We start from the raw sequence: 24,067 nt of genomic DNA, 5'->3' as shown, positions 1-24,067 counted from the left end.
GGGGTGTTTGCAGAGTGGTGTCAAAAGGGGCGTGACCTCGGACCACTCTCACCAGTCCAGTTGTGTGGGGCTTACTGAAGGTACCTGGTGGGCTAGTTGGCAGTCAGGGACTCTCAGGATTCAGGGGGACTTAATCCCCAAACCCAGAACGCACCAGGAGGCATGTTTGCAGAGTGGTGGAGAAAGGGGGCATGGCCTATGTCCACCTGTCAGCTATCCCACTGTCTGGGGCATACTGGAGGTCTCAGGTAGGCTAGTTGGCCCCTAAGGAACCCCAGCAGCAAAGGCTACTTTAATCCCTATCCAAGAGCGCGCCAGGAAGTGCGCTTGCAGAGTGGTGGGGAATAGAGGTGTGGCCTGCTATGAGAACTTAGCAATCCTGCTGTGTGGGACTTACTGGAGGTAATAGGAGGGGTAGTTGGCCCCCAAGGTTGACCTTGGGGCTAACTACCCCTCCTGTTACCTCCAGTAAGTCCCACACAGTGGGATTAGACTTCGGTGGCCATGCTCACCTTTCTTCACCACCATGGGTTGGGGGATGAAGTCCAGTTTACTTCTCAGGGACTTTGGGGACCAAGAAGTCCTCCTGGTATCTCCCATAAGTGCTACACAGCAGAATTCCTGAGTGCTGGTCGGAGGCCTAGATCCCTTTCTGCACCACTCTGCAACTGTGACTACTACGTTATAGTTACAAATTAGCCTTTAAAAACCTTAGAAATTCACTGAAAAAAAACATAGGTTTCAGGGACGTTATAGTTAGAAATTAGCATTTAAAAAAACCTTACAATTTCACTGATAAAACATAGGATTCAGGGACGTTATAGTTAGAAATTAACATTTAAAAAAACCTTACAATTTCACTGATAAAACATAGGATTCAGGGATGTTATAGTTAGAAATTAGCATTTAAAAAACCTTAGAAATTCACAAAAAAACCATAGGTTTCAGTGATATTATAATTAGAAATTAGCATTTGAAAAAAACTTGGAAATTCACAGAAAAAACCACAGGATTCGGGGACGTTATAGTTAATTGGACATTTCACTCGTACAAAACCAGAGATATTCGGTCATTATAGCTAGCTGAGCTAACTATAACTCGCGCCCCCGCAATGCACTGCTGATGACATCACATATTACATCACTCACTCGCAAGAAATGCGCATGCGCAGACGCCCGCGCATGCGCATTTGTCAGAAGAAGTTGAAAATGAGGAAGAGGGAGCGCCGGAGACGCCGCACTTCAGGTAAGTCTCTTTAATTTTTATTTATTTTACAAGCAGGTATGATTTAAAAGGAGGGCGGGCGGGAGGCGGGTGGCACGTAGTGGGGCTACGCGGAGCGCGTAGTGTGCGTAGATTTGGGCACACTACGTGCTGCTTCAAATAGCCCCACTACGCCCACTACACCCACCTTTAATGATGTCATCACTGATGTCATTAGCGATGTCATTTGAGATGTCATCAGTGATGTCACTGACCATGTCATGAGTGATGTAATATGTGAGGTCATAAGCAATGCATTGCGGGGGTGAAAGTTATAGGTAACTTAGGTAACTATAACAGCTGAATATCTCTGGTTTTGTGCAAGTGAAATGTCAGCCTAACTATAACGTCCCTGCAACCTTTGTATTTTTCAGTGAATTTTCAAGGTTTTTTAAATTCTATTTGTTAACTATAATGTCCCTGTAACCTTAGTATTTTTGTGAATTTCTAAGGTTTTCTAAATTCTATTTGCTAACTATAACATCCCTGTAACCTTTGTTTTTTTAGCGAAATTATGTTTGCTAACTAAAACGTCCATGTAACCTTTGTTTTTTTAGTGAATTTCAAAGGTTTTTTTTGACTAGCAGTCATGTTTGCAGAGTGGTGGAGAACGGGGGCTGAGCCTCCAACCAGCTCTCAGGAATTCCGCTGCGTAGGACATACAGGAGGTACCAGGACAGCTTCTTGTCCCTCAAGGTCCCTCTGGACATGAGGGGACTTTATCCCCCCAATTAGTAGTGCGCCCGGAAGCACATTTGCAGAGTGGTGGAGAAAGGGTGTGTGTCCTCTGACAACTTCTGAGCAATCCTGCTGTGTGGGACTTACTGGAGGTAACAGGAGGGGTAGTTGGCCCTCAAGGATGTCTTGAGGGCCAACTAGCCCTCCTATTACCTCCAGTAACTCTCATAAATCAGGATTGCTTAGTTCTGATAGCAGGCCACTCCCTCTTTCTCCACCACTCTGCAAGCACTCCTCCTGGCGCACTCTTAGTTGTAGGTTGAAGTCCCCTTAGCTGCTGAGGGTCCTTAGGGACTAACTAGCCCACCTGTTACCTCCAGTAAGCCCCACACAGTTAGATTGCTGAGAGGTGGTCAGAGGCCACACACCCTTTTTCGAACACTTTGCAAATACGCCTCCTGGTGCACTGCTGCTTGGGGATTGAAGTCCACATTAGTCCTGGGGCCCTCAGGACACAAGGGGACCTCATCGCCCCACCAGCAATCCACCAAGAGGCACATTTGCAGAGTGGTGGAAAAAGGAGTGTGGCCTCTATATACCCATTTTAGCCTTTGAAGGAGGGAGACTTCAAATAAATGTGTTTGCAGTGCCCAACACCCTGCCCTTCCTTGCCCTGGCTCCAGACACACCACAGGTGGCTATGCAACTCGGTCGGGACAGGCACAGCCCTATTCAGGTGTAAGTGTCAGCACCTCCCTTTCACTCTATCTCAATAAGACTCAACAGCCAGGGGATGGGTCATCAGGGTATGCAGGACACACCTCAGCTACCTTTGTGTTTGGCTGTCTAGAGGAAATGCACAAAACCCAGCTGTCCCCCAACAAAAACGTGTATTCAAGAGACAGACAAAGGCACAAAATGGTAAAAGAAAGAACATGCCAACTTTCTAAAAGTTGTCTAGAGGGAGGGTTGGCCCTGGGACCGTAGCAAGGTAGGACCTTTTAAGTGGAAACTTTAGAGAACACCTAGCTACTGTTTCGTGGTACTGCTATTTACTTTAAACAGACACACTGGAAGACCCAACGTTAGAATCCTCTTGGATCTGGTGATGTATTTAACTTATTTCTTTTTTCATTTCAAAATGCTTTTGGAATATTTCATAAGCGCCTGAATGTCAAGGGAAAACGTATTAATTTTAACATCATTAAACTTAATTGTATCAAACGAATACACACATAATGATACTTGTGACAAAAAGAAAAAAAATTGTGAAACATTTAAAACATACAATAATGCACCTTTGTCTTCACACACTGGTTTTTACAATTGACCCTTTGAGCTTGATATTTATACAAAAAGGGGCGAAAGTGCTGATCATATCACATTTCAGAAAATGCCATCACTTTTCAGAAAATGCCTAATCTGACTTATTGTATGGATGATATCTAATAAAAAAATATAAACATAAATAAATAAGTATCAGTGCATTATAAGTCCTCACTTTCTCTCTGTTTATATGCACCGTTTAGTGAAAATAAATGTACCTTCTGTCTACAGCTTGTGTTTGTCAATTTTTTAATTGGACAAGGGTCATTCCTTATTCGGTGGAGGGCTGCAGGGGCAAAAAGAGTGGATGGGCTGTTTAGCACTAAATGGTCACTGTGCTGCAGTTATTCTTAAAGTATTTTGAACAGTGAGGCTGAACTGCCTACCTGAAACGTGCCTGCCCTCACACCTCAGGTTTTATATGTTTCACAATTTATTTTTCTTTTTGTCACAAGTATCATTATGTGTGTATTCGTTTCATACAATTAAGTTTAATAATGTTAAAATGAATAAGTGTTTCCTTGACATTCAGATGCTTATGAAATAATCCAAAAGCGTTTTGTAATGAAATAAGAAAAAAGTTAAATGAATATCCAGATTCAAGAGAATTCTAACGTGGGGTCTTGCAGTGTGTCTGTTTAAATTAAATAGCGGTACTACAAAGCAGTAGCTAGGCGTTCTCTAGAGTTTCGACTTTCTAAAAGTGGCATTTTCAGACTTGCAATTTAAAAATCAACTTCGCTAAAATATGTGTTTTTAAATTGTGAGTCCAGAGACACCAAACTCATTCTTTACATATTTTTCCAATTGGAAGTTACGCTTGTAAAGTGTTACAAGGCAGCTCCAATGCTAGATTATGAGAGAGATGGCCCTATACCCTATTATGGGAGATATGGCCCTATACCAGCCTGAAATTCCACAGAAACCTCTCCCCTCGCCAGGTTAACCACCTCCCATCCAATCCATCTTTCCAACATCCTGACTTCCCAGCTCCCACAGTGACTTTTCCACCTTATCATCTCCCTCCTTATCCTCCCCTCCCTTTCTACCCCTCCTCCGCTCCCTTTTTTATGAATCCTGGGCAAAACCTTTCGTTTCTCTCCACCTCGCAACACTCCAGAACTGCTGCTTGAACCACTATCCCCTTATGTAAACCTCCTCCCTCTCCCCCTTTTCCCCTAACCTATCAGAACTTTACACTTTCTATAACCACCAGCTGGGGCTACCATCCTTTTCGTGATTGTTTCCTGTCCCCATATACTCACTGTGCCCAGCCTATGCACGTTCTCTACCTCTCCCTCTTCTCTCCCCTGACTTTCTGCCTACCTATGACCCACTTCTATCCCCTCCCTCCCTGTCCTGCCACTACAGACCTCACCTTTCTCTTCCCCAGCTAGAAGTCAATACTCCTATTTTACTCAATGTATGTCCATATAATTCTCTCTCCTCCTCAGCTGCACTGACAATTACTTCCAATCAACATCTCTTGACGAGTCTCCCTCCATTCTATATACCTGCATCCACCCTCCCTCTCCATGCTCTCCCTCTCAAGCTGAACCACCCATGTACCCACTGAACAACTTCACATTCTGGCTCTGATCTCCCTAGAAATAAACTAGGACTTCTCATCTCTTCTATCTCCCATCTTGAAAATACCATCTCCCACCTAAGTTCTAAAATGTCCACTCTCCCCAAGCCCCTTCTTTCCTTGGCGGGCACTCACTTCCCCAAACTCCAGAGGAGTACCTGGCTCCCACGCCACAAAAAGCCTCACACAATCTGTCACCAACTGACATTTCCAATCTATTGGCTAGCTACAATTCTTCCAACTCCAACCCTCACACCTTCTCCTCTCCAGTTAATGCTAATCACTGCATTATACCAACCATCTCCCTCTCCCGCACCAAACATCAGCCATCTTCAATCCAGTCACCTATTCTCAGGATCATTATCCCTATGACCCCTAAAAGCCCTGACTCCCCCTTCAACAAAACAGTTATCTCTGAGGTTGATTGTCTGCTACACAGCTGTAGATTTGCGAACAAGCACAAGCTGGACATTTCAGACATCGTTAATCTCTAGTCTGGATATACTTTTCCTCACTGAGACCTGGCTGAACAATACTTCTCATTCTTCTTTTGATCTTCTATTCAAAACTGACTATTTCATTCTCAGGAATGATAGAGAGGATGAAGTCGGGGGAGGTGTAGCAGTTATCTCCAGGAACTACCTTCATCTCAAAGCTTTTCCCAGAAGCTCTTTCCACTCCTTCCAATGCCTTTCTCTGAAGCTTCAAATACAGAAAAACTCCCCTGTAAGGTTTCATACCATCTATCACCTGCCTGGTGACAGCTCCGCCTTCACAGAGAAATTCACCGACTTTGCGGGCGACCAATACTCGCAAATCAACAAACAGATTTTTATGGGAGACTTTAATCTTCATTGGGGCAATCTGGAAGATTCAGCAGCCATCAGGCTTGCCACTTTTCTCTTAGAAAATGATCTTGTTCAACATAACACAAAACCGTCTCACTCGAAGGGCTCCATTCCAAAGTAGATATGATAACTGCTGTTGATCCTATACTAGTAGACTGGTCTGACCACTTCCTCATCCCCTTCTCTCTGCACCTATCTCATTCTGTTACTCCTGGTCAACCTAAAAGAACTACCTTTTTCCGCAGCACCAAAAACATCAACCTTAACATTTTGTGCAATACAGCTATGAGCTCACTTTCAATCTCAGACCCCCTACTCTGATGTTAACGACCTGACCACCCAATATCTCACCAGTCTATCAGCTGTAATTGATATTGTTGCTCCACTGCAAAGTAAAAAGAAAAGATCCACTCCTTCTGCTCCGTGGTTCAATAAATCCCTCTACGAAGAAAGAAAAAACTGGAGGAACCTTGAGAAACTATGGCGAAATTCTCCTTCCACCACTAATCTATCCTATCTCCGCCCGCAAGATCTCATTATCACAAACACTTCTTCTGTGAAAAAGTGATGCACTTCAGAACCCTCCTCGATTCCGCCAAAACCAGACCTAAAAAGTTATTCGACCTTATCAAAAGCACCAACATCATACCCTCTCACACCATATTTGACGACCCCCCCAAAATACCGGCAGAATTTGCAGTATTCTTTGATGAAAAAGTCAAATCAGTTGTGGATCAGGTTACCCATCCTATCCCCCGGAGGACCACAAATCCTTAATAACCCTGGGTGTCAAACTCCGCTCTGCCAGCGGAGTTTTCAGAGTTTTGCCAACTCCGCGCTCCGTTGGGAACACGGATTTCAGGCAAAGACTCCGACTCCGCGGTAGAGCAGAGTTAGCCCCTGCACCCACGCCCAAAGAGTAGGAAATGAACACTTACTTGCTCTGGCGTCTCCGGGCTGCCCTCCTCCTCGCCATGGTCTCTTCTCCTCCTTGCCATCCGCCCTCCTCGTCCGTCACAAACCAGAGTTTGTACATCTAGGAAAACGTACAACGTAGGGGTTGGCGACCAGCGAGGGCGGTGGAGAGCGAGGAGGAGGCCACGGCAATGAGGGCAGCTCAGAGATCTCAGAGCAGGTAAGTGTTTATTTCCTACTTTTTACATTTATTGTAGGTGGAGGGGAGTGGAGCGGAGTTCCACTGAGTTTGTTTTCAACTCTGTAGAACTCCACGTAGTGGCACTCTGCCAACTCCGTCCACCCTTTCTGTGGCAGAACTTTGACACCATCACTGAAACAGCCCTCCTTGAAAGCATTCTAGAAACTAAACCCTCTAAACCTTCCATAGACCCCATCTCTAGTGACATTGACTTTTACGCCCACACACTCTCCTACTGGACCAGTATGATAAACCTCTTCCTCAACCAAGGCTCCCTTCCTGCTGCCCTTAAAACAGGACAGGTTACTCCACTTCTTAAGACACGCTGTCCTGATGCGACGGATCTCAACAACTTCCGCCCTATCACCAACCTCCCTTTTCATGCTAAAATTACAGAAAGTTGTGTGGCAAAGCAATTTTTCCAACACATCAAGTTCAACTTCTTGCTTGACGAATTCCAATCTGGTTTTACCCAAGGCTGCAGTACCGAAACAGCCCTACTCCAAGTGATCGATTATGCCCTGCGAGCACTTGACTCAGGTGAATCTTGTCTCCTGATCCTTCTTGATCTATCCACAGCCTTTGACACTGTTAATCACAACACTCTTTTGAACACTTTAAAGCTAAGAATGGGTTTTGAAGGCACAGTGCTCAAATGGTTTGAATCATTCCTCTTGAGCAGATCCCAGATGATCAAAATACCAAATTGACTCTCCACTTCAATGGCTGTTGGACAAGGCATCCTTCAAGGCTCGATCCTCGCGCCCACACTCTTCAACCTTTACATTGAACTGCTGGGTAATCTTCTAAAAAAATCTGTGATCCATTATCACCTATATGCGGATGACACCCAAATCTAACTAAAGGTATATTCCACTCATGACATTTCAATCCTCAAAACCACTCTCAACTCCATCCACCACTGGCTGCCAACTCATCAAATAACTCTGAATCCTTTCAATCTTGGATGAACAATCTGAACATTCTCAACAACAAATCTATAATTGTTGACAGTTCCAAATCTCTAGGCATCATCCTAGACAAAAGGCTCAACTTACAGTCCCATATCAATACCATCCCCAAGAATGCACGCTACCAACTGCGCCTTCTCTGGGGGGTTTGGCACTTATTTCCTGAGAGGTTCTTTCCAGATTGGACTACTGCAACTCTCTCCTTGCTGGCCTCCCTAAATCCCACCTTTCCCCTCCACAATACATCCTCCACTGAGCAGCTCACTTCTTAAATGGGGCTAAAAGAAATGATCACATCACACCCATACTGTTGTCTCTTTGCTGGCTTCCTATCGAAGCCAGGTCAATTTACAAGACTGCCTTTATCACCCACAAAGCTTTGCACACCTCCACCCCACGCTATCTGGCTAATAAATAGGCCTGGGCTAAAATTCTGTTCTGCTCGTGAAAATTGCGATAATTTGGCGGAGAGCGCGAAAATGTCAAAATTTCCGCAATCCGCATTTTACCGGACATTTTTTGCTTGCTCGCGCTGTAAAATAATACCATACATAAACAAAGCAAACCCAACGACGGACCAAGGTCAAGCACTTGAATTCCAACTGTTTTCCTTCTTATTAGAGTACACTATGTCTGTGTACGTGGTGCAACAACTTCCAACATCCGTCGTTGTTAGATGCGGGGCAGGACCAAAAGTTTTTAACACAAAGGAAGGTGCACTCAAAAAACAAAGTCCAAATTGATATATATTCCAAAGAATTTTTCTTGATCTTCTTGTTTATTAAAGAGAATAGACAGCCAACGCGTTTCGTTCCTAGAACACAGGAACTTCTTCAGGGCAAGGAGTAAGTAACACGAGAGAAATCTTATTCCATATTCGTTGAGTCGGGCAATACCCAGATCAAAATGACGTATCGCACATTTGGTGTATAATAGCACGTCCGCAAATTTAAAAGTGAACGCAAAATCTCTTATTAAGATTAAGTCGCGTGTTGTACACAATGTTCACTCAAAGTGATAGGGAATCCATTGTTGGACCAATTATTCCTATTGTTCAGAATGAAACCGACGGCATGATAACCGGCAAAAGAGCAACACAGCAAACTAAAATAATACATTATCGCATGTGAATTTACCTGATCCGGTCGCGTTCTCCACGAGATGTTGGATTGTTGGTAGCCATTTGCGCTGTCTCGCGACAGTTCGCGCCCGCAGTAATGTCATTCGTCGCGCAATCACGTCTTTCTTCTCGTGATCATGCACCGCGAGACAAGTGAAATCAAGATGGCCGCGCCAGCGAGCAACTGCATGGGTAAGTTGGCGAGCCGCAACCACGCAGAAAATACCGCGAACGGGCGGGAAAAAAACTTCTGCATCTTCGCGATATTTCCGCGTGTTTGCGGAGATTTTTAACATTTTCGCGATAATTTGCGAAAGTGAATTTCGCAAATTCCGCCCACCCCTAATAAACTCAAAATCTCAGGCAGCTCTACAACTTAACGCAATGCGGAAAACTTACTGCTCGAACCTCCTACTTTCAAAATGGAAAGATTTATGGCTTAATCCTTTTCTGGTAATGCGACAAGAATCTGGAACTCACTTCCTCCATTGCTCAGAACCACCACCTCTTTCAGGACCTTCAAAATGGATCTTAAAACTCGTCTCCTCCAAAGGCACTTCCTGGAATAATTCAACCCATTTCTTGATCCTTACGGCCATCTAGTACTCACATGAGGTCATCTTTGTAATATGTATTTTACTGCTGTTTTAACCTAACTCTGACACCTTTTTATTTTTTTGGTGTATTGTGACACAATTTGGCACATGTATCTAAATTCAATAAAAAAAGAAACCTCTTTAACTGCTACAGTTGCAAGGTCAGAAGGCACAGCATTGCCTAACTTAAAAAAAACATTGTCTATTATTTTGGCTGTGAACCAAAATGGACGTTTAAGTACACAATTAGCAAAGCTGATGGCGTTTAACAAAAAAAAGGAAAATACATGAAAACAGGAATGGGTTGTGGGGGTTGAGAGGCTGTGACACCAGTGGTCTGAGACAAAAGCAGGAAGGAAAGGAGGGGCAAACAAAGCACACGAGAGACAGAGGAAAGTAAGCAAATAGTGGTTGGAGACAAAACGGACACGACAGGTGGAAACAGATCCTCTATCCTTGACCGCTTCACAAACAGGAACGGTTTCACAGCTGCTGTGAATATGCAGATCGGCTGCTTTCCCTCAAGTAGATGGGCTGGGAGGAGGGAAAAACCACTTTTATTCACAGAGCCAGGGTGGGCATTTACAGCAAGAGCAGAGGCGCACGAGACAGAATGGACAAGCCCACCACTTCACTATCTCAACTTTTTTGCTCCCGAGACTGAAGCAGGGCGGGCCGGAGAGGAGCTCGACACGAAGGGGCCCCAGAGGCATTACGTGGATGCTGCTCCTTGTTTTTTAGTCAGGTGTGATATGGGGAGAAGTAAGGGGCCAGTGGTAAGGATTGAAATGCAGGGAGCTCATTGCGTGTGAAGGCAGCAGCAGTTGCATTTGCACATAAGAAAACAATGACAACGGGACGTCCATCGTGCTGGCAATAAAAATCCATTTACAATGCAATAGGTCTCGCCTTTACTAAACTCTTGTAAATTGGAGACCTATTGCATTGCAAATGCTTGTTTGCATAAGCGCCCATGTCGCGCTTCCACATTAATGGTGGCCGCGCCCCTTTCTTTAGACGAGCCGTGTCTAAAGAAAGGGGCATGGCCGCCATTAGAGTGAAAGCACATTATGGAGCGCTTTTACATACCACTTTTATCACCTTAATCGTGCCTGTGCCCCTTTCTATAGATGCGGCTCGTCTAAAGAAACGGGACGGCCTCCCTTAACATGAAAGTGAAGTACGGGGAACTTGTACACAAAAAAAAAATAAAAGTGAATGAATATTTAAAAAAACCTGTCCCCGCGCTTGGCGCTACAAATAAGCCAAAGGCGCGGCCGCCATAATATTAAAAAAAATAATAAACAGGCGAGAGCGTGTCTTGCCTGCAACAGCAGGCAGGTGGAAACCATTGAATGAAATAGTGCTCTGAGGCTGTAATGAAAGCCTACCGAGTAACTACACATGTAACAGGACGTGTCATCATGGGAGGTTACAAATTTGGACAAGGCGGTACTAAGGAGGGACTACTAACCCTTTTGATCAATGAAAAACCCCAGTTTCCAAATGACAATCACACAAGCCAATGAAAAATATGGGCAGAATGGACGGAGCTTCAAGTCCATACCACAATACAGCATGCCTCGCAGAGTAACACATGTGCTGTCCAGGCTCGACCTAAAAAAGGTATAATTGCGGGAGGATGGATTTGTCATCCTTCAGGCATCCAGATAGCCCACAGAGTGAAAAGCGTTTTTAAGGCCTTAGAAAGGCTGCCTGTGCCGTCTCTCTGCGGGTGAGTGCTATCTATTTCTGGATCCCAAATGAGGTTGAAATCCCCCATTAGCATGATATCATCCTCCTCATCTCCCCCCCAACAAGAAGGTGAGGAAATAATGACGAGAGGTTGCTTGTGCTGTATTTGGGGTATATATCGAGCCTAACATACTCATCGTGCCTAATAAGATCCCCTTTACCATTATCACCCTCCATTCTTTATCCGATTTGCTACTTAGTGGTTGGAATCTGAGAGAGGAGTGGAGGAGAAGAGCCCATTGTGTTTAGTAGAGCCGAGGATCATTAAATTATAGGATAGGCTGTATGTTTTAATCTGTAGTTCTCAACGCATTGGGTGCGAGTCTCCTGCAATGCTGCTATGCTGTGTCTTTTATCCATCAGGTATTTCCATAGTTTGTGCCTTTTGGCTGGGAAGTTAAGCCCTTTAACATTCCATGTCAATGTAGTTAACACCATGTCAGTGTAGAATGTTGTTAGAACTGGGGGCCCTTAGTTGGCAGAGGTAGGTACCTTTGACCAAACAGGGACCCTTGCTTCTAAGTCAGGGAAAGGGGATTACAAACTGTATAACACCTGCTCACCCCCTTGGTTGCTTGGCACGAGCAGACAGGCTTATCTAAGAGGCAGTATGTTAAGCATTTGCGAACACATACAGTAATACAGCCTAAACACTACAGATGGACACCACGCAGGGTTTATAAAAATAAGTATTTTTTATATAGACCTAACACAAGACCACCAACGACAAAAATCCACAATACTGTACTTAAAATAGATTTAAAGGTGGTAGAAGTCACTTAATTCAAGTTGATGATAAATGCGGCACGTTTCTCACAAAAGTACCTGGATGCGTAACTCAAAACAAACAAAGGTTTGCAGGGATGGAGATGCGTCGGTTCCTTGCTTCGGGGGAGATGATGCGTTGCGCCTCAATGCTTGTTCAGAGTAGGGGATGCATCTTGGTCCTTACCGGAAAGGAGGTGATGCGTTGATTCTCGTACTGCGTTCCAGTTACGATGCGACAAAATAGCGCCTTGATGCGATGCGACAATCCGGTGCAATGCAATAAGATGGCGCCCTTGATGTGATGACGTGAATACGATGCGTGCACGCCCGGCTGCCGTGCGGTGAACTCTGTACCTTTGGAGCCACGACAGGCCCTGCGACACGCTTCTCCTTTGATGCGACAACAACCTCTGCGGTGGCGACATGGTTCTCCGGTGATGCATCGGGTAACAGATTTGACGATGGCACACCTCTCTGGTGATGCGGCTGCGACCTCTGTGGCGGTGACATGCTTTTCCGGCGATGAGACAGCAACAGCTGCGACACACTTCTTCTTTGTTGAGTCGCGCTTCCAGCTCCCAGCGAGACACAGGCTTCTGCAGACAGAATTCCCAGCCAGGAAATTCAGAGGGGAGCTGGTGGTGAAGTCTTTTGTCCCTGAGACTTCAGAAGGAGACAAACACAAGTTCAAGCCCTTGGAGTAATATTCTGCAAGATGATGAAAGTTCTTTGAAAGTTCCTTCTCCTCTCCTTGATACTGAAGACACCACTGTAGGCCAACCCAGTAACACAGCACACTGGCAGGGGGGCAGTCCACCTCCTACAGCTTCCTTGGTACTTCTTCTTGGCAAAGGTTTGTCTTGTTGTTCCAGAAGTGATCTAAAGTCTTGGGGTCTGGGTCCCAATATTTATACTACTAAATTCTTTGTCCTCTGAAGGCAGAGGGGCCTGTACCTAGTCCAAACCGGTTCTGTTCAGTCCTGGAGCACTTTGTTTACAGGACTCCTTCTTTCCTTTGACAGTGTCGGCCAGGGTCATCAGACGCACCACAGGAGGTGGAGCCAACATTGTGGAAGGCAGGCACAGCCCTATTCAGACCCAGATGCTACTCATCCCACCACTCTACATGCAGATAGGTCTATTCAGCCCTGTGCTGACACCCTGTCTCCTGGAATCTCCCAGCCCCTGTCCCTCACAAAGCCAGACACACAATACACAAGCTAGCAGAGGCATGCTGGATGGTTAGGTCAGAAAATACCTACTTTCTAAAAGTGGTATTTTCAAACACAGAATGTTAAAACCAACTTTACTAAAAGAGGTATTTTTATCATTCTGAGTTCAGGCATACTAAACTCCAATTTCTACCATGTTCTCTGGCTCAGTTAGGATTTTAAAATGTTATAATCAAACTGCCCATTCTGGCCTATGGCGACTGGTAGCCTTGCAATAGTGAAAAACGAAAATGGCTGTAATTCACTATTAGGAGTTGCCACACACATCAGGGTATGTCCTACCTTCTACATACAATGCACCCTGCCCTTGGGCCTACCTTAGGGGTATCTGATATGAAGAAAAGGGAAGGTTTAGGGACTGGTAAGTGGGTGCACTTACCAAGTCAGTATGGCAGTACAAGACTGCACACAGGCTCTGCAATGGCAGGCCTGAGACACACTTTACACTGCTGCTTCTGTGAGTGGTAAAACCAGTGCTGCAAGCCCACCAGCAGCATTTGATTTACAAGCCCTGGGCACACATGGTCCACTGTACTAGGGTCTGACAAGTAAATCAAATAAGGCAATCATGAAGTCACTAATCCATACATCAATTTACAATAGAGAGCATATGCACTTTAGCATTGATCAGCAGTGGTAAAGTGCCCAGAGTCGTAAAACAGCCAACAACAGGTCAGAAAAAATACAGGTGGAAGGCATAAAGTTCGGGGATGACCCTGCAAAAAGGGCCAAGTCCAACAAATGTTGATAGCAAATGTGATCCCCCCTCGCATCTTCTCCTCAATCTTCCTGTGCCCCCTCTCCCCCTTAGATCCCTGCGCCTCAGCCTCTCCAGTCTGCCCTGCAACTTCACACTGCATTTTAACTCAATCCTATTCATAATACAACAGGTGAAAAGCAATATAAGAACTTTAACTTTTGGGTACAGTGTTCCCCAACAATTGTGTAATAACAAGGTAAGTTGTGGTCGTGTAAGCGTGTTAGTCATGAACTACTTTATGCATTCATGCTATAATAATCTTTGCTCAAGGTGACTGCATACATTTTATAGGCTAGAATACATCTCCCATTACCACTGGGCTAAATACTGTGCTTAGAGTTTCCCGAGTAGATATAGAGTTCAATGGGTAACTAGTAAGAATAGTTCCTGCGGCCAGGCCTACTGTATAGGGGTTGAGCCTCTAGTGAGAACTCGAAGTATTCTCTAGTCAACGGAATCTAATCTTTGTCTCAGCATCCCCATTGCTGAACGTTCAGGAGCCCATCCGAGGACCCCCACCTGGGTCCCTATTCTTCACCTGCCGTCTCGATCACCTTTGCGAGAACCATTGTCATGTGCTAGGGCCGGCTGTGTTGCTCGTGGACTGTCCTTCTGTTGAATTTTCTGGGTGCTCTGATTATGAGATTGCTACTCCAAGTAACCCCGACCGTCTGTGAGGTCAGTTTTATATGGCGTAAACATCACCCAAAAGTACAGGAGCTCTATATATTACCACCAGTTACTTCATCCAAGCACACAGGTAACTAATTGCCTCCGCATTAAAACTTGCTTTTCACAATTTTCTTTTAGGGTCAGTTTTATATAGTGGCAACATCACCCGAAGGTACAGGAGTGTTTATATTGCCACCAGTTACTGCACAATATAATGCCTTTCTCAATAAACAAGTCATAACACTTTTACAGAGTTTCTTTAACTCATATTGCACAACTGCTCACCAAGCTAAAACGCACCCAAAAAAACAGATCACATAGGCGAAACCTATTGCGTTTGCCAATGCGTGTCTCCAGTTGGAACGCCTTCAATGTTTGTGAAGTGCCCTTCATCAGACACATAAAAGGGTACTTCTGACATAATCCACCCACGTTTTCTGTACGTTTTCCCTTCCAGCATCTCATTCCATCAATGAATATAAATTTTGTGCAAAAATAGCCAAAGGAATCTAAAAACAGCTAGGCTCCATGTTACTCAGAGAATATTGGAAGATCTCAGAGTCAACGACTGGATGAAAGGGCCTCCAGAGAAGAATCCTCTTCTACTAGGGGTAGCAAGTGCTATATAAATGCAAACCTTTTTCCCTCTTCTATCCCTCCACTATCCTTCTCAATTCAAATAACTGACTAACCTATCCATCCCTCAAATTACTTTCATATTTCACTATACTAATTCACCACTAATCCTTTATTGATACTGGAGTAGCGTGCTACTCGCTTAAAAAGTGCTTTGATGCCTCGTCAGGGGTAGTAAGCACTATATAAATGCAATTACAATACAATACATAACATCTGTTCACAGGCGTAATGAAACTCAGGGGGGCCTGGAATCAATCAGGAGCTCTCGGCCAGAGTACTATGCTGAGGGGGAACCTGGAGCTTGGTGGCTACCTACACAGCAGGGGCTGCAGGGGCCTGTGTTACGCCACTGCATCTGTTCTCACAATGTTATGTTAGCAGATAACATCTGTTGTCTCAATGAAGATCAATTTCAAAGGAGAAAATGGTTTCTTTGAAGTGTGTGTGTGGCATAGTAAAACATAGTTAAAACGGCAGGATATTCTACAAGGATGGCAGAGGAGAATACAAAATGTAAAGTAGTGCCTCAATCACAGCACTATCAGTGGAAGGACAGCAATCAAGCTGAAGTAATCAGTAGCTGGTACATGCTCCAAGCAAAAGAACAGAAACGGAAGCCAGCACGTGCTGGCCAATAGGAAGGCAACAAATAAGAGTGGTAATGAAGCTAACAAAAGTTAAGATGCCCTTTTTGCATACAATATCTCTTGCAAGACAGAGCGCATGAGTTGTCCCAGGTGAGATCTAAAACTTTGGTCTCCAGGACTGGTGACAGCCACAATAGGAACTCTGTTATCATGAAGTCCTAGTGGGCCGGCCATCTGTGGTGTAGGCACAACTGCACCTTCCAGCAAAATCAATTAGGGTCTCACTACAAGCAGACATGTTCTATTATCAAGAACAGTGCATCTGCGCCAAATGGGGGGACCATGTACCGTTGCTAACGCATCTCACCCCACAGCAAACCAGAGAACCCACCAGCGGATATAAAGAAAAGCATTTGTGAATCATAACATGCTTTAGATTACCTAACTACCTAAATACACATGCACACATCATGCCAATGAGACATATTCTCATCAAAATCTTAGCCGTGTTCTGTGATTAACCCAGTCTTTCAGGAAAAGTGGGTCAGATGTGCTAGTTCAAACATTAAGCACTCCCAAATTTTTAGCGGATTGATAAACCATGCTACCTTAATTCCTAAGCCTGTGAATGAAGTGCAAATAAATACACTTATTTCACTACGCCATTTTGATGATATTCCTATCCTGTACAAAGAGTTCTTTTCACCAGTATACACATGTTCCGTGATATAATACTGAAATACGTACAAACTGTAACTTTGAACCAAAGCAACCTTCACTAACAACTGCCATAATAGTGAAAACTGGCTTGCTTAGTATTCCAATAACAAGGGAAGCTGATGGGATGTGTGGGTTTTAAGTTTGTAGAGAAGGGGTTGAGAGAAGAGGATATGAAGTACTAAGGAATGCTCCCTTTAGTCTGTCTGCAACAAAGACACCACTTTTAATTACACCTGTGCTCTGTAGCTCAAATGTATCATCCATAATTCTTCCTCAAACTTCCCATGTCTTCTCCTGCAGACATCCTTTCACAATTTTCTTAATATCACATTGATCGGCATAGCAAAAGCCATGGTACAATGTTATCACAGGAACATTCATGCACTTAAACACTTTCCATGCTGCTTTGTCCCTCTACTGTCTATGATAAAATCTGACCACAATTAGATAAACAATCTGAAGGACAAGTAGGACAACCCAATCAAGATGCAAGCTGGCTTTCATATACACATTGTAAGTGCTACATACTCAGTGTTTGGTTACGTCATTAGAAGAGAGATGTAAAATGCATTTACCTTTAACTTGCACTTCAATAGCCCGAGAAACGTTAAACAGCTCCCCATTATGAGAATGCGATATACTGCAGGTATAATTTCCTTCATCTGCCTGAGTCACATTTTCAATTTGAAGCGAAAAGCCAAAAGGTTTTATTCCTTTGCCGTCGATATTTAAAGGTTGACATTCCTAAACAAAAACATAATTATTTTACATGATTTTACCAAAGATCAGGCTGTGAAGACACATTTGAGGTAACACAGCTTGGGGAAGTAAATCGGTAATGGAAATCATATGGAGCAGTAACAGATGTTCAAGACACTCCAAAAATATTGTGGGAACGAGTGTAAAAACAACTATGATTTTCCATGCATACACCATATTGGAGAAAAAAGTGCAAGTCTCTCAACGGCTAAAAGATTAGCATATCTACATGAAACCTCAGAGCACTAATTAGTTTATTCAATACAGGATCTATCCAAAGTGGAGTGAATCCTGGTGCTGTGGATCATCCGGGCATAATTCAGACCAATAACATCTAGCAAGGAAGAAGCGAGCCAATCGACACAGGATGGGGCCATTCAGACTGTTCCTCCTAATGGTAAATTTATAGTCTTTTTTTTCCAAGTGATGAAATTATTTTCAATGTAGTAGTTTACGGTCAATAAAATAGTGAAGCATTCCATATCACCTAAGAGTAAAGCGTACAGGCAGTGCTGAGTTTTCTTTATTTTTTTTTATAAATCAAGCCATTTCCTGATTGGCAGAAATAAACAGAGGCTTAATTAATATTTAGAGACTTCCAGTGGCACGAGGCCTCACTCAGGGCCTCATGTAGGTAGCCAAATACCGGTCGGTAACGGCCGATTTTCGGTAAATATGCCGTTACCGACCGGTATTGAGACAAGTGAGATGTAGGAGTGCAAAAACCAATTTTCGGTAAATATGAGGCGGTAAATACCGATTCATATTTACCGAATTCCAAAATACCGATTCAGATTTACCGAATACGTAATTAACGATTCGGTAAACATGAAGTGGTAAATATGAAGTGGTAAAAATAAAAATGACATGTAGGAGCACTCGGTAATTAAGAAATCCAGGAAAATCGGTAAATAAGAGTCGGTAATTAACACGGATTGAAAGCAGGTGGTAACCATCAACAGTGCAGATAAGCAACCCCAAAATGCAAGAGCGTGGACAACATGGCCGCTATGTACGTCATTGCAAGGCGCCTACGTCTACAGGCAGCAGGACTGAGGGTGTGGCGACGGGAGGAACAAATCTACAGACAGCGCATCACACTATTCCAGCTGACTGATGCAGAGATACATGAGAGGTACAGGCTACACCCCGAAACCATCATGGACTTAATCAGGGACCTACACCCACTCCTGGACCAGCCAATAAGAAGGGCGCACGCCATACCCCCACATGTGCAGGTGCTCTGCAGCCTACATCTGTTGGCATCCGGCAGTTATCAGGTGGTGATAGCTGCGGTGGGTGGGGTATCCCAGAGTTGCCTGTCACGTTTCTTCAGGAGGTTCCTGGATGCCATGATGCAGAGAATGCACCACTACATAAGCTTCCCAAACACACAGGCTGCACTGCAGAAAACAAAAACAGACTTTTATCACATGGCACAGTTCCCCCATGTCATCGGCTGTATTGATGGTACACACATCCCAATCTGTCCACCAGCTGATACAGAGCACATCTACAGGAACAGGAAGTCCACCCACTCCATCAATGTGCAGGTGATCTGTGATGCAGGGAACATCATCACAGATATTGTTGCAAAGTTTCCTGGGAGCACCCACGACTCTTACATCTTCCAGAATAGTGGGATCTACACACGACTGAGTGCCGGAGAATTCGGAGAGGGATACCTGCTAGGTAAGTAACAGTGACGCCCCTTGAAACCTGCAAATCATAGTGTATAGAGGCATGTTACTGATGGTTCCCTTGTACTCATCCAGGCGACAGTGCATATGCATGCCGGTCATTCATCCTCACTCCCTACCTACACCCAGCAACCCAGAGTGAGAGACGATACAACGTGGCACACAAAACAACACGCAATGTGGTGGAGCGCACGTTTGGACTACTGAAGAGCAGGTTCCGCTGCCTGCACAAGAGCGGAGGCGCACGCCAGTACAAACCCATCACCTGCTGCAAGATAATTGCCACTTGTGCAATGCTGCACAACCTTGCCACGAAAAAAGGTACAGATGTGGAACTAACATATTTTGAGGACAACGAGGATGAGTCAGGCCAGCCAGAGGGCAACGCAGCTAGAGTGCCAACTGCAATCGATGGGAGAGAGAGACGGGCAGAGATCACATGCAACTATTTCTGAGTAAGTGAGGGGACACAGCGAGTTGTGAGAAGTCATGACGTAGTTTTAATGTGGCACCACGCCATGAACACATGAACAGGCCAATCTGGCAATATACCATCTATACAAGGAGTATGTCCAGGGTTACGTCACCCAATGGGAAGTGGCTAAGCAGGGCTACATCAATGTTTGCGCATACGCGCTGCAGTGGTGGATTGCACGGCCTGTGCATCCTCACTAGAGCCAACCCCAAGCCGCCTGCTGCTCCTGCGTGCTTCTGGGACGGGGGGTGTGATGCTGCTGCTGGTGTCGATGCTCTCCGCAGCATCCCCTGCAGCAGTTGTCGACGCCTGACTAGGCAATAGCACCCCTAGTGCACTTGTCACCTGCACCATCCCCCGAGACAGGTCGCTGCAGCACTGTGTTAGGCCCTCCTGCATCGTCACAGAGCGCCGGCACAGTAGAGAAGTCGCAGTTGCCAGACGGTTGAGTGCCCTGCTGGTAGCGTCCCTTCTCTGGCGTTCCCGGCGCCGTGCTTCGATGTCAGCATCTAATTTGCTGCACAACTGCTGGATTGACTGGGACATGTCCCGAATGCCCGCAGCCATGCCGCTAATGTTATTGTCCATGTTGACTAATGTTGTCGTCATCACCCGCATGTGCCTCTGGACTGACATGACTGCCTTTGATTGCAGGCGCTGTTGTTTCAACATTTGGCCCTCGAGCCCCAAGAAGACACCATGGCCGTCAGTGGGTGCTGGTGGACTCTGGACACGCGACCTGCGGCGCCCTCTTGCTCCCGTCTGTGCTGCCTGTGAGGTGTGGGGCACAGTGGCATGGCTCCCTTCCTGGGGCCCGGTGCGGTCTTCTGGGCCCATGCTGTCGTCTGACGAGGTGTCTAAGGCTCGTAGCCTGGCTGCTGGACGCCTCCTCATTCTCACACCTGCAAGCGGAGATGTGGCCGGTGAATCGAACATGAGTGGCGATGCTGGCTCTGGTTGTGGTGATGCTGGCTCTCGGTGAGGTGATGCTGGCTCTCGGTGAGGTGATGCTGGCTCTGGGTGCGGCGAGGCTGGCTGTGTTGGTGGTGCGGCTGCCAGTGGGCCTGCTCCCTGGTCTGAACTTGTGCTGGCTAGAGGTGATATTTGTGGCCGGTGTGCCGTCTCTCCTGCAGCATGCCCTGTCCTGCATGATGTCACATCTGTGGACAGAAATACAACATTGGCTCAGTGTCCCCGAAGGGCTGCATTGCAAGCGTCACAATAAATCATTTCACATTCCAATATGTCCTATGTCTCCTTGTGCCTCGAGTGCGTGACATGCCATGTTGCCCTGTAACATTTACGTCATGGTTAGTGTTGCCCTGACTACATCTCCCGGAATGCATTGCCTGTCTGCACTGACACGTGTGGACTGCAGTGTGATTCTCGTTTCACAATGGGGGATGTGGGATAGGGGTAGGGGGGGCTACATTGCTGTGCTTTCGTCTTACCTTGGTGTGTTGCGGCTCTGGCAGAGCTGTCGGCATCCCCAAGACCCACGACGCTCTCTTGCTCGATTGTGGCCGCCACCAGCTCCTCCAGTTCGGTGAGGGCAGGTGCCCTGTTGGTTCCACCTCCGGTCTGGCTGGCCTCCTTCTGGATGTCGCCCATCTTCCTCTTGGTTACAATCCTCAGGTCATACCAGCGCTTTTTGAGGACCTCAATGTCCCTGTGGGTCACTCCCACAGCATTGACCTGCGCCTGGATGGCCAGCCATATGTTGCGCTTTTCAGCCTCAGGCACTTGCAGGGATTGCCTTCCAAACAGCTTGTGGTGCTGCTTCACCACCTCCTCCACCAGCACCTGGAGTTCCTTGGGGCTAAATTTCAGCTTCCTCCTCCTTTCCCCTCCGTCTTTCTGTGTTCTCTGGCTGGACATGCTGTTCGTTTACCCGCTCGCACATGCAACGGCTCCCTGCCTCTCCTCTGCACTCCAAGCCTCTCCAGGGTCGGCTAATTATGTACACCTGCCTGGGTGTGGCCACTTCGGCTAATTATGTACACCTGCCTGGGTGTGGCCACTTCCTGGTTGGGTGGGCTGTCGTTGCACAGGATTAGCTGTTTCGTCAAGTCATGTGATTTTATTTGCCGAATCCGTACATACCGAATCGGTATTTTCCGAATCGGTAAATACCACCTCGGTATTTTCCGAATCGGTAAATACCACCTCGGTATTTACCGAATCGGTAAATACCACCTCGGTATTTACCGATTCGGTGAATTCCGATTCGTGATTACCGAATGTTACCGAATCGGTAACTGTTACCGAATTTTTACCTACATGTAACTTACCGATTCTAATTTACCGATTCGGTACGGCTCGGTATTTAAGAACCGGTAAAATTTATTTACCTACATGAGGCCCTCAGTGAGTTAATATACCAGATTAAAAGATATGTGAGTAGCCTGTAGCTCAAAAGACTGATTCATTGTTCCTGCAGTGATGATAAGAGAACAAATGAACTAAGTGATAGTGGTATCTGGTAATACAGAGGTTGGATAGGGAAGGAATTAAGGTACATTTAAAACCATATTGTTAGTATTTACTATTCCCCTTTAAATATCAATGTCTCTCATAATCATTGTGACTATGTGAAAGCATAGCCTTTGGAGGGATTTTGGGGCACACCATTTTGAGCAAATATAAGACTAGGGTAGTACATGTACTACCCAGTTCTTCAAACAAGATCCTTCATTCTGCATAGATCTGTAAACATGTAGTTATCCATAAAAAGTCCACATATTGTAAGATTAAAGAATATGTTCATTATTCTGTTTAGGACAATGGCAGTTAGGAATGTAAATATGGGTCTTAAAAAGTATCTAGCCTATTCACAAGAATTAGGCAATTTACAGTTGACAAATTAAAATACAGCCAACAGCTTTTACCACCTACATATTCAAACAGGGTGTCAGAAAACTGTTAGCAAAGTGCCTAGAATACAAATTCTCACATATGGTAGGTTTGCAAATTAAAAGAAGGAATACCAACAATCCAATGATTGCGCAGCGTCTGTATTCTTTTGTAAAAAAAAGGACATTCATAGATCTGGATGCAAAATCTTAACATTTACCTTTAACCACACAACTTGGGCCTCCTCTCGGGTTATAAAATGTTCAAGGCCTGGACAATATATCATATCGGGGCCCTGTGCAGACAGTTGTGACTTTAACATGTAAGCAGGATTATAACAAAAGCCTTCCAAGTTCTTGTATACAATGAGCTCAACCTGTTTTGTCCAGCAATTTGTTGAATTCCTGTAATAAAATAAAAGAACAGAAATTAAGGTCACTAAAAGAGTTAGGTTACTTAAAGAGTTTACGCAAGTCTTTTATGGCTGAGCTTTTGCATATAATCAAACTGTGTAGAAAAGAAACTGTGGGCTGTGAATTTGTCCACCAACGAGCGGGCGGGGGAAATTGAACGCTCTACTCCCCCCTTCGCCTTAAACCCCCCAACGCTCCAGTTCAGCCATCGCTGCACCGCTTAGGTTGAGGGGGGACACTGAGCTGCCACTGACCTCTGCTGCAAGTGGGAGCTCGGCTATCACGCCTCACTATTGCCACTATCACGCATCCCAGCCGGGTCTGCGGATTTGAGGACCGAGGCCCTTTCAAACGTTGTTTTGTTGAGCCTCACCACCATTGGTGGCCATGGGACTCGCACCCTTGGCTTGGGGCTGAGGATCGGTGCCCAAAGGAGAGGTATCACCTCCTCCCTCCTTCATTAACACTCACGAGTGCGAGGGGGGATGACCCCCGGCCGGCCTCGGCTGACACAGACCGGGCCTGCTGCTGAACTGCCAGCTGCCGATCTCCTACCCCCACTGGCCATAGCAAAGCCAGACAGCAAACACGCCAAGATCACATTTGAAAAAAGCTCAACACCAAACAAACCGACCCTGAAGTAGACAAGGATGCTGCTTTCCACAGCCCAGAAGAGGATGTTCTGGAGGATCAAGACCTAGACCTGAAAACAATCCTACTGGAAGTGAAATCAAACCTGAAAACCTTTGACGCCAAGTTAGACCAACTTACCGCCCTGCTAGACATGGTCAAGAACAGGGTCAACATCCATGACTCTCGGCTCGACCACCTGGAAACCAGAGTGTCCGCAACAGACGACACTCAAGCCACTACTGCAGAACGGCTTCTACAGGTGCAACAACCTCCGTGTGGCGGGCATACCAGAATCTACCGCCATCTCTAAGATGGAAGACTTCATGGAGAACATGCTGTGAGATCTTTTCGTCCCGGACCTATCACCAGTTTTCATAGTGGAGAGAGCACACAGATCGCTGGGCCTGAGGCCTCCCCCGAGGGCACCACTGCGTCAAATCGTGGCGCGCCTACTGAACTCTAAAGACCGCAACATCATCCTTCAATGGGCCAGGGAGCGGGGACCGATCCAATAAAATGGAGACGCTCTATCCTTTTTCCCAGATTTCACCATGG

General features: G+C 45.6%; 1 protein-coding gene across 1 annotated transcript in view; it reads right to left on the bottom strand.

Annotated features, from left to right (window-relative positions):
- LOC146805510 (interleukin-1 receptor type 1-like) overlaps positions 1 to 24,067 on the bottom strand; it is a 383,185-nt gene that overhangs the window by 304,590 nt on the left and 54,528 nt on the right. The window contains exons 4-5 of the mRNA XM_085620511.1: positions 22,687 to 22,870; positions 17,255 to 17,423 (exon numbers count right to left, since the gene is read on the bottom strand). Coding sequence (XP_085476637.1) covers positions 17,255 to 17,423; positions 22,687 to 22,870 — 353 coding nt within the window. The remainder of the gene's footprint in view (positions 1 to 17,254; positions 17,424 to 22,686; positions 22,871 to 24,067) is intronic.

Source organism: Triturus cristatus, chromosome 8 (assembly GCF_964204655.1).
Source record: "Triturus cristatus chromosome 8, aTriCri1.1, whole genome shotgun sequence".
Classification (NCBI taxonomy): domain Eukaryota; kingdom Metazoa; phylum Chordata; class Amphibia; order Caudata; family Salamandridae; genus Triturus; species Triturus cristatus.
This window is presented reverse-complemented; position numbering and strand designations above follow the sequence as displayed.